Source organism: Podarcis cretensis (genome assembly GCF_951804945.1).
Source record: "Podarcis cretensis genome assembly, chromosome: 11".
Taxonomy (NCBI): domain Eukaryota; kingdom Metazoa; phylum Chordata; class Lepidosauria; order Squamata; family Lacertidae; genus Podarcis; species Podarcis cretensis.
Genome location: NC_137180.1, coordinates 48883780 through 48894718, shown reverse-complemented (window position 1 = coordinate 48894718; position 10939 = coordinate 48883780). Strand labels below are relative to the sequence as shown.

The following is a 10939-nucleotide window of genomic DNA, read 5'->3' as shown; positions in this document are numbered from 1 at the left end:
TGGCTACAATCCAGAAAATGTGTTCGGTTTAATTATATCTTCCATGCTATAAACAAAGCACACATTCAACAGCCCTGCCGGTGATTTAAAAGGTGACTAAATCCGGGCTGGATGAAAAATGCCACTTTACAATCTGAAAGGCCAGAACAAATTGAAGCTGTAACTTGCCATAGTTACAGTGATAAAAAGAGAGTCTGCCAACATTCTGGAGCAAAGAGAAATGTATGCCATAGGTCATTTGCTCATAATTCTTTTTAAAACTGCCTACTGAAGTTAAACAAATATCAACCAAGCAAAGGTGGAGCTCAAAAAAAGTGATCCGTTGGCTTAAAACCAAGGGGAGAAGATTGCTCAATTAACCTTCATTTTCTGTATCCCTGTGATCATCTATCTTAATGTGTGGTGTTTTTTTTAAAAAGGAATACTTTCACACACTGTTAAAACTGAAAGAGGAAGGAAATGGGATTACAGCAAGGTGGGAAAGCAAGTTTTAACCATTGGAATGCATAAGCAATATGTTGCTGTTTTTCAAAATTACCAAGAGCATTCTTAGAGTCATCTGATGAGCTGGTGGAGATGAGACAAATGTTGCTCAGTAGCAGGGCAGGTGACAGGTTTTATACTACTGGAGGCCTCCAATACAGCCATACTCTGCCAGAGTTTGGAACCCAAGCAGAAGCATATTAGTGGTGCATCAAAGGAACATAAGAAGCTGTCTTGTACAGTGGTACCTCGGGTTACATACGCTTCAGGTTACATACGCTTCAGGTTACAGACTCCGCTAACCCAGAAATATTATCTCGGGTTAAGAACTTTGCTTCAGGATGAGAACAGAAATCGTGCTCCGGTGGCGCGGCGGCAGCAGGAGGCCCCATTAGCTAAAATGGTGCTTCAGGTTGAGAACAGTTTCAGGTTAAGAACGGACCTCCAGAACAAATTAAGTACTTAACCAGAGGTACCACTGTATTGTTATACATTGGGTTTATATCCCATCTTCTGCAAGGAGCCCAGGGCAGCAAACAGATACACAATTTGAAAACAAAAACATTCTAAAACAGTTAAAGCACTCTTTAAAAACCCAATAACAATTAAAGACATCTAAAAGCAGTTATCCCCTTCATGGATCACTGCCTTGCCGTGGCGAAGGGGCTTGAAGAACTCAGAGAAGCTATGAACTATGCCGAGCAGGGCACCCAAGATGAACAGGTCATAGTGGAGAGTTTTGACCAAACGTGATCCACCTGGAGGAGGAACCGGCAAGCCACTCCAGTATCCCTGCCAAGAAAACTCCATGGACAAAGACAACAGGCATATAAAAGTTATGACGCTGGAAGATGAGCCCCTCAGGTCGGAAGGCGTCCAACATGCTACTGGGGAAGAGCGGAGGACAAGTACAAGTAGATCCAGAGCTGATGAAGCGGCTGGGCTAAAGCCGAAAGGACGTTCAGTTGCGGATATGCCTGGAAGCGAAAGGAAAGTCCAATGCTGTAAAGAAAAATATTGCATAGGAACCTGGAATGTAAGAACCATGAACCTGGGTAGGTTGGATGTGGTCAAAAATGAGATGGCAAGAATAAATATTGACATCCTGGGCATCAGTGAGCTAAAATGGACGGGAATGGGCGAATTCAGTTCGGATGACCATCATATCTACTACTGTGGGCAAGAAACCCGCAAAAGAAATGGAGTGGCCCTCATAGTCAACAAAAGAGTTGCAAAAGCAGTACTGGGTTGCAATCTCAAAAATGACAGAATGATCTCGATACGAATCCAAGGCAGACCTTTTAACATAACAGTAATCCAAGTTTATGCACCAACTACTGGTGCGGAAGAAATTGAAATTGACCAATTCTATGAAGACTTACAACACCTTATAGAAGTGACACCAAAGAAGGATGTTCTTCTCATTATAGGAGATTGGAATGCTAAAGTAGGGAACCAAGAGATAAAAGGAACAACTGGCAAGTTTGGCCTTGGAGAGCAAAATGAAGCAGGGCAAAGGCTAATAGAGTTCTGTCAAGAGAACAAGCTGGTCATCACAAACACACTTTTCCAACAACACAAGAGATGACTCTACACGTGGACATCACCAGATGGGCAGCATCGAAATCAGATTGATTATATTCTCTGCAGCCAAAGATGGAGAAGCTCGATACAGTCAGCAAAAACAAGACCTGGAGCTGACTGTGGCTCAGATCATCAGCTTCTTATAGCAAAATTCAAGCTTAAACTGAAGAAAGTAGGAAAAACCACTGGGCCGGTAAGATACAATCTAAATCAAATCCCTTATGAATACACAGTGGAAGTGAGGAACAGGTTTAAGGATTTAGATCTGCTGGACAGAGTGCCTGAAGAACTATGGATGGAGGCTCGCAACATTATACAGGAGGCAGCAACGAAAACCATCCCAATGAAAAGGAAATGCAAGAAAGCAAAGTGGCTGTCCAACGAGGCCTTACAAATAGCGGGGGAGAGAAGGCAAGCAAAATGCGAGGGAGATAGAGAAAGATACAGGAAATTGAATGCAGATTTCCAAAAAAATAGCAAGGAGAGATAAAAAGGCCTTCTTAAATGAGCAATGCAAAGAAATAGAGGAAAACAACAGAATGGGAAGAACCAGAGATCTGTTCAAGAAAATTGGAGATATGAAAGGAACATTTCGTTCAAAGATTACCATAATAAAGGACAAAAGTGGTAAGGACCTAACAGAAGCAGAAGACATCAAGAAGAGGTGGCAAGAATACACAGAGGAATTATACCAGAAAGATATGGATATCTCGTACACCCCAGGTAGTGGGGTTGCTGACCTTGAGCCAGACATCCTGGAGAGTGAAGTCAAATGGGCCTTAGAAAGCACTGCAAATAACAAGGCCAGTGGAAGTGATGGTATTCCAGCTGAACTATTTAAAATTTTAAAAGATGATGCTGTTAAGGTGCTACACTCAATATGCCAGCAAGTTTGGAAAACTCAGCAGTGGCCAGAGGATTGGAGAAGATCAGTCTACATCCCAATCCCAAAGAAGGGCAGTGCCAAAGAATGCTCCAACTACCGCACAATTTCACTCATTTCACACGCTAGCAAGGTTATGCTTAAAATTCTACAAGGAAGGCTCAAGCAGTATGTGGACCGAGAACTCCCAGAAGTGCAAGCTGGATTTAGAAGAGGCAGAGGAACCAGAGACCAAATTGCAAACATGCGCTGGATTATGGAGAAAGCTAGAGAGTTCCAGAAAGACATTTACTTCTGCTTCATTGACTATGCAAAAGCCTTTGACTGTGTCGACCATGGCAAACTATGGCAAGTTCTTAAAGAAATGGGAGTGCCTGATCACCTCATCTGTCTCCTGAGAAATCTCTATGTGGGACAAGAAGCTACAGTTAGAACTGGATATGGAACAACTGACTGGTTCAAAATTGGGAAAGGAGTACGACAAGGCTGTATATTGTCTCCCTGCTTATTGAACTTATATGCAGAATTCATCATGCGAAAGGCTGGGCTGGATGAATCCGAAGCCGGAATTAAGATTGCCGGAAGAAATATCAACAACCTCAGATATGCAGATGACACAACCTTGATGGCAGAAAGTGAGGAGGAATTAAAGAACCTTTTATTGAGGGTGAAAGAGGAGAGTGCAAAATATGGACTGAAGCTCAACATCAAAAAAACGAAGATCATGGCCACTGGTCCCATCACCTCCTGGCAAATAGAAGGAGAAGAAATGGAGGCAGTGAGAGATTTTACTTTTTTGGGCTCCATGATCACTGCAGATGGTGACAGCAGCCACGAAATTAAGAGACGCCTGCTTCTTGGGAGGAAAGCAATGACAAACCTAGACAGCATCTTAAAAAGTAGAGACATCACCTTGCCAACAAAGGTCCGTATAGTAAAAGCTATGGTTTTCCCAGTAGTGATGTATGGAAGTGAGAGCTGGACCATAAAGAAGGCAGATCGCCGAAGAATTGATTCTTTTGAATTATGGTGCTGGAGGAGACTCTTGAGAGTCCCATGGACTGCAAGAAGAACAAACCGATCCATTCTTAAGGAAATCAGCCCTGAGTGCTCACTGGAAGGACAGATCGTGAAGCTGAGGCTCCAATACTTTGGCCATCTCATGAGAAGAGAAGACTCCCTGGAAAAGACCCTGATGTTGGGAAAGATTGAGGGCACAAGGAGAAGGGGACGACAGAGGACGAGATGGTTGGATAGTGTCTTCGAAGCTACAAACATGAGTCTGACCAAACTCCGGGAGGCAGTGGAAGACAGAAGTGCCTGGCGTGCTCTGGTCCATGGGGTCACGAAGAGTCGGACACGACTAAACGACTAAACAACAACAAAAAGCAGTTATAGATGAAAACTTTATTCCATCCAATGATCTTGGGGTTGCCAGGAAAAGTATTCTTCAGCCACCAGCTGATGGTTGAAAGTTGATGGTTGAATACAGTAGTAGAGTTAGGTGAACCTCACTAAGGAGGGTCTATTGGGGAAAGACTTTTTTTAGGAATAGTGGCTAAAATAGTGACTCGGACATCTGGTCCACCTTGTTCAGTATTATCTACACCAGGGTTGGGAAACTTCTCAGCCTGAGGTGGTAAAAAAGTAAGTACCCTCACAGGTCACTTTGACAATTTAGGAAGTTCAGGGGGAACCACATATAATGTTTAAAATGATGTATTGCAGAAAATAGACATGCTATATTTTATTGAAAATAAGAGCCAAGGCTTAATTTTGTCACTGTTATTTTTTATTGTTCTGTTTATTATATAATAATATCCAAAACACAGCATATGGAATACTTTCCTAACTTCTTGTATATGAATAATAGTATATGTTATCCTTTTAAAGACCTTCATAACAATGCAATAGTACTAAAGCAGCACTTTTTAAAAAAAGTATAAGATGGTCAAGAATAAAAGCTGATCCCATTCATGTAGGGACCTTTCAGCATAGTATTTTAACTTTTCCCATATAGTTAAAGTGTGGGGGCAAGTAGTAAAATATTTGCATTCCTCTGCAACCAGTACAAGTAGATTATTCAGTGTTAACCTACACTGATTTATTATTAGGCTTCAGTGAGAAAATAACATGTGTTTGGAACTAAGGATACACAGACCCATTAAAGTCCAGTCTATCCCAGTTCTGCATGGGTAGAAGGCCATATCCATCTTCTTAATCCACCTTGTAAAGAAATCTGCTGAACTGCAGATAGGGTTGTTGACGACAACTAGTTGTGAATCATGGCGGTGTACTAATTCCAGTGCCACAGGCTATTTCTAAGGAGGCTTCCCCTGTTCCTATTTGGGGAAAGATCTATGTATATCAGTGGGTAGAATCACAGAATCATAGAATTATAGAGTTTGAAGGCAACACATGGGTCTTCTAATCTAATGCCCTGTGATGCAGGAATCTTTTGCCCAATGTGGGGGTCAAACCCACAACCCTGAGATTAAGAGTCTCATGCTCTACCAACTGAGCTATCCCAGTGGCTGGGAAGCATAACCAGCTTGCACGCATCTTAAAGGTAAAGGTACCCCTGCCCGTACGGGCCAGTCTTGACAGACTCTGGGGTTGTGCGCCCATCTCACTTAAGAGGCCAGGGGCCAGCGCTGTCCGGAGACACTTCTGGGTCACGTGGCCAGCGTGACATCGCTGCTCTGGCGAGCCAGAGCCGCACACGGAAACGCCGTTTACCTTCCCGCTGGTAAGCGGTCCCTATTTATCTACTTGCACCCGGAGGTGCTTTCGAACTGCTAGGTTGGCAGGCACTGGGACCGAGCAGCGGGAGCGCACCCCGCCGCAGGGATTCGAACTGCTGACCTTTCGATCGGCAAGCCCTAGGCGCTGAGGCTTTAACCCACAGCGCCACCTGCGTCCCTTTGCACGCATCTTACATTCCTGTTAATAGCAGCCTCAATTCCTCACACAGCATGGATGATATTGGGGTTGCAATCCTGAACACATTTAACGAACACAGTGGGATCTGCTTCCAAGTCAAGAGGAGAAGGGTTGCACTGCATGAAACACTTTATATATGAAAGGTGTCCACAAACAGGAAATGCAATACCCAAGAAAACCATGGCTCATTTAGAAACACACAGAGAGCACAGCCCTGAACATATTTCTTCCAAAAACACACAGCAACTTGTGGAATGATGGATACCAATACAAGCTTTGGAAATACTCTTTGGACTGTTGCATGTGCTAGGCTGACAGATACAGCCTTTGCAAACAAAAACTAGCTTTTAAGTGTTCATGTAGTTAATAATGAAGCTTTTACCTTTGGCAGCAGGATATCCCTCACACCAGGCAAAGTTTTCAGCAGGATTTCAGAAGCATTTTTGATGTGTTCCTTTGCATTGGAAAAATAGTTAACTGTCTACATATTTAATGTTGGCAAACATTTGTCTTGTTTCTTGCTGGTTTTGAAAGCTTGAGGTATGATTTTCAGAAAATGGTATTTATGCAAAATCTGGCCTCTGCTCTGTGAGAAAAGGTTACAATGTCGGGGGCTTTTTGGATGAGAAAAAGGCAAATCCGGGGTGTGGGGCATGAGGTATAAAGTGTGTAAGGTTATGCATGGCATGGAAAAAACAGACAAAATATTTTCTCCCTCTAATAATATGAAAACTCAGAATCATCCAATGAAGCTGAATGGTGGGAGATTCAGGACAGAGGAGAGGAAGTAATTCTTCATAAAGCACATAGTTAAACTATGGAACTGACTACTCCAAGATGTGGTGGTGGCAACCAGTTTAAATGGATTTACAAAGAGGTTGGATAAGGCTATAAAATGGCCACTAGTCATGATTGCTATATGCTATCTCCAAGATCGAAAGAAGCAAATGATTGGCATGGTTGGTATATAATACTAAGCCATAGTTTGTTTTAACAAACCACGAGTTTACCATGCGTCAACCACAGAAGCTTGTCATTTCCAGCTGCTGTTGTCTCCTGCCTTTATAGTTTGGTGAGCACCTGAGACGGTTAAACAAACCATGGTTAAGGAAGGGTGCTGTTCCCATGTAACATAAGCCACTATTAAACCAAGGCCAACAACAAGCCATAGATTCAGGTGTAAGACATGGTTCCCACATAACACTAAGGTAAAGGTAAAGGGACCCCTGACCATTAGGTCCAGTCGTGGCCGACTCTGGGGTTGCGGCGCTCATCTCGCTTTATTGGCCGAGGAAGCGCCACCCGCGTCCCCAGCGCCACATCTTAATAAACCATCAGTTTAGCCTTATGACTGAACCAGGGTGAACACCACTTGCCAGAGAATAACAACAGGAGTTTATTGTGCTTATATACTGCTTATGGGCTTTCCATAGGCATCTGATTGGCTGTTGTGGGAAGCAAGATAGATAGGCTGGCTAGAGAGGTCTTTGGCCTGATTCTGTATGGCTCTTCTTACATTTTTAATCCATGGCATGCAAGCTATGTATACCTTCTTATATGGTTACATATCTAAGGAAACAAAATGACAATTAAGTGCAATTGTTGCTTAATTGTTGCTGGCTAATTTGCAAGCTTGTAGAATAATCCAGTTCTCAGATTAGTTATTTTTCATTTATACAAAATTATTTTAGAGATTTTTGGCCCATTCCAGAATAGACTGCTATCCGCCCTAGTTAAAAAAAAAAAAGTTCCCAGAGCAAAAGTTTTGGTTACATGGGGGATCCCTACGTATGTTGTTGTGCATACATTACTAGGTTGCTGAATGCACACACACACACACACACACACACACACACCAGATTTGTGCATATAGCACAACCAATTGCAACCAACTATTTCTACATTCATATTCTATTTTTCTGGATCTGGAAAGTTCCCTAAAACAGCTTCCCATGCCAAAAACTCCGCACAAATATCAGCTGTTGAATGCTATGCTGTGATTGCTAAGAAAAATATTTATTATGTAGCTGTATATAATATTATATAGCTATGTTTATTATATATAGATTTTTGTGGACAGTCATTGTGTAGATAAATCTATGTGGAATTAACGCAGTCAGTAATTCATGGATAAATGATGGATTCCATCAATATGATGAAAGAACTTCAATTAGGATTCTCTTTTTCTTTTAAATTGTCCTTAAAGATCATTTGTTCAAAAAACTGAAGTCTTTTTATTTAAAAAATTCTTAAAGAGCTGGGGCCATTCTCTAATTCCTGCTTAAGTAAAAGGAAGGACGACTGGAACCCATAAAGTGCTTGTTTCATGTATCCTCTGTGTGCGAAGTCAACCCTGAAAAGTTTTTGCCACTTAGTCATACAAAAAGTGTGCAGAATTTCCTCACATGCTGATGTCGTAAGAGCTTCTAGGGCATTTTTTTTTTTTTTAAAAAAGAAGTTTCTGGGTTGTTTTTTTACTTTGATTGGAGGTAGCAAGTTGTCACGAACAGACCACAGGCTGTCGGCGAATCCACTGAGAATGATCTGGAGAAGAATGGAAAGCGATTGGTTACTTCCATGGTAAGCGATTGATACCACATCATATATATGTGCTAATATCACTTGGAGACTTCCAGAGCTTGTGCTTACGCAGCCCAAACAGCACCACTGATTCACGAGAGAGAAGGACAAGTACATTTGGGGTAATCTCAAGATAACCACAAGTACCAAAATAATCTGCAAAGTTTGTTTCTTTAAACCAAACCATCCCCACAGTGGTTTGGAATGTGGCTTGGAATGTGCACAATCAGCTTTTTCCTATGATAACAGGTTCTTCCTGACCTCAGCTGTTGAGAGAAAAGAAGAAGAGGAGTTTGGATTTGATATCCCGCTTTATCACTACCCGAAGGAGTTTCAAAGCAGCTAACAATCTCCTTTACCAATCTCCTTTTCAGAGAAGTGTGACTAGCCCAAGGTCACCCAGCAGCTGCATGTGGAGGAGTGGAGACACGAACCCGGTTCACCAGATTATGAGTCTACTGCTCTTAACCACTACACCACACAGGCTCTTAATTTGTGCAGAACATGGTATATCTATATCTATATCATCTATATCTATATATCTCTATCTCTATCTCTATCTCTATCTATATCTATATCTATATCTATATCTATATCTATCTATCATCTATCATCTATCATCTATCATCTATCATCTATCATCTATCATCTATCATCTATCTATCTATCTATCTATCTATCTATCTATCTATCTATCATCTATTGAGTCACACTGACTCATAGTCAACCCTTCAGGAACCGCATCTTAAAGTGGGCATGACTGAAATGTAAAAAAGCAATTGAAGATTGATGGTTTTCTTATTTATATTTTTAAAAAATGGACAAATGGCGTCATTCCCAAAACTATGAAGAGAACTTATTCATAACTTGTGACATACATTTCCGACAGTGAAATAAACATGCAAATAAACAGCTACGAGATTCATTCCTCAAGGTGTAGTGATCTTTACAAACTTGGATGGCTTTAAAAATGAGGTTAGATAAATCAATGAAGGATCAGGCTATTATTGGTGACTAGCCAAAGGTGGCTGTGTACCACCTGCAGTGTTGTAAGCAATATACTCCTGAAAAATACCACCTCCTGGGAATCACAAGTGAAAAGAGCGCTATTGCACTCAGGGTGGGCTTGTGGATTTCCTATGGGCCTCTGGTTGGCCACTGTGATAACAGGATGCTTAGCTAGATGGGACATGTTTTGATTCATTAGGGTTCTTTTTATGTTCAGGTGAAGGAAAGCTAATTTTGAAGGATGAGCTGATTAATCATTTTTTTTATTTATTAATTTTTTAGAAAAATTTTCTTTTACAGATTTAAATAACACATTCACATACACCATAATGCCAAATTCTTTTGGACTTCCCCCCGCTCCCTCCACAATCCTCATAATTTTATATTTATTTCACATTTCCTTTATAACTGTATTGCCAGTTAATAAATCTTTACAACTCTTATCCCTCTCGCAATACCCTTTCTCATCACAAAGCCTCTTTAAATCCAACTAGCGTTGTCTGTTCATCACAAATATTTTCCAGATAAATCGTAAACTTTCTCCAGTCCTGTGTGAACTTGTGATCTTTCTGGTATCTAATTTTCCCTGTCAGTTTATCTAGTTCAGCAAAGTCCATCAATTTCCGTCTCCATTCTTCCAATGTTGGTAATTCTTCTTGTTTCCATTTTTGAGCCATTAAAATTCTTGCCGCAATCACCGCATATTGAAAAAGTTTATAATCACTTCTATTAATTTCTCTTCCTGTAATTCCTAACAAGAAAGCTTCTGGTTTCTTCACAAACGTGTATTTAAACATCCTTTTCAACTCATTATATATCATTTCCCAGAAGCCTTTTACTTTCTTACACTCCCACCACATATGATAAAATGTCCCTTCCCTCTCTTTACACTTCCAACATTTGTTACATGTCTTATACATTTTTGCTAATTTTACGGGAGTGATATACCATCTGTATACCATTTTCATAATATTTTCCTTTATCGTCATGCATGCAGTGAATTTCATATTTTCCTTCCACACCTTCTCCCAATCTGCTAACTGTATATTATAACCAAAATCCCTGGCCCAGTGTATCATAACTGATTTAACTTCTTCGTCCTTTGTTTGCCATTCCAATAACATTTTGTACATTTTTGACAATACCTTATAATCATTATTAATTATTTCTTTCTGGAATCTAGACTCTCCTTCAATATATTTCCTCTCTTTACAATCCTTCTTAAACATATCATTTGTTTGGAAGTAGTGCAACCAGCTGATTAATCATTTTTAGCACAGCCTAAGGGATCGATTTATTGAAAGAAAGCAAATAGAATTGCATAGAGTACATCTATATCTAATAAGATGTTTCAACTGATGCCAACGTTTCGTGGAAGGGAAAGTTTCCAGCCACGTCACTGAAATAAAATGCTAACTTGAGTCCACTGCTTTCAGTGGATCTGCTCTGAACATAACT

General features: G+C 40.8%; 1 protein-coding gene across 6 annotated transcripts in view; it reads right to left on the bottom strand.

The window, feature by feature from the left end:
• Nucleotides 1–4372: 4372 nt before the first annotated feature.
• The window catches only part of RANBP3L (RAN binding protein 3 like), a 46431-nt gene continuing 39864 nt past the window's right edge, over nt 4373–10939 (bottom strand). For 3 of the 6 annotated variants that reach the window (XM_079994924.1, XM_079994927.1, XM_079994928.1), the window contains one exon: nt 4376–8437. In XM_079994924.1, the coding sequence (XP_079851050.1) occupies nt 8394–8437 (44 nt within the window). In that variant the 3' untranslated portion in view covers nt 4376–8393. Of the gene's footprint in view, nt 8438–10939 lie in introns of all 6 variants that reach the window. The other 3 variants (XR_013843353.1, XM_079994926.1, XM_079994925.1) reach the window with 3 other exon arrangements.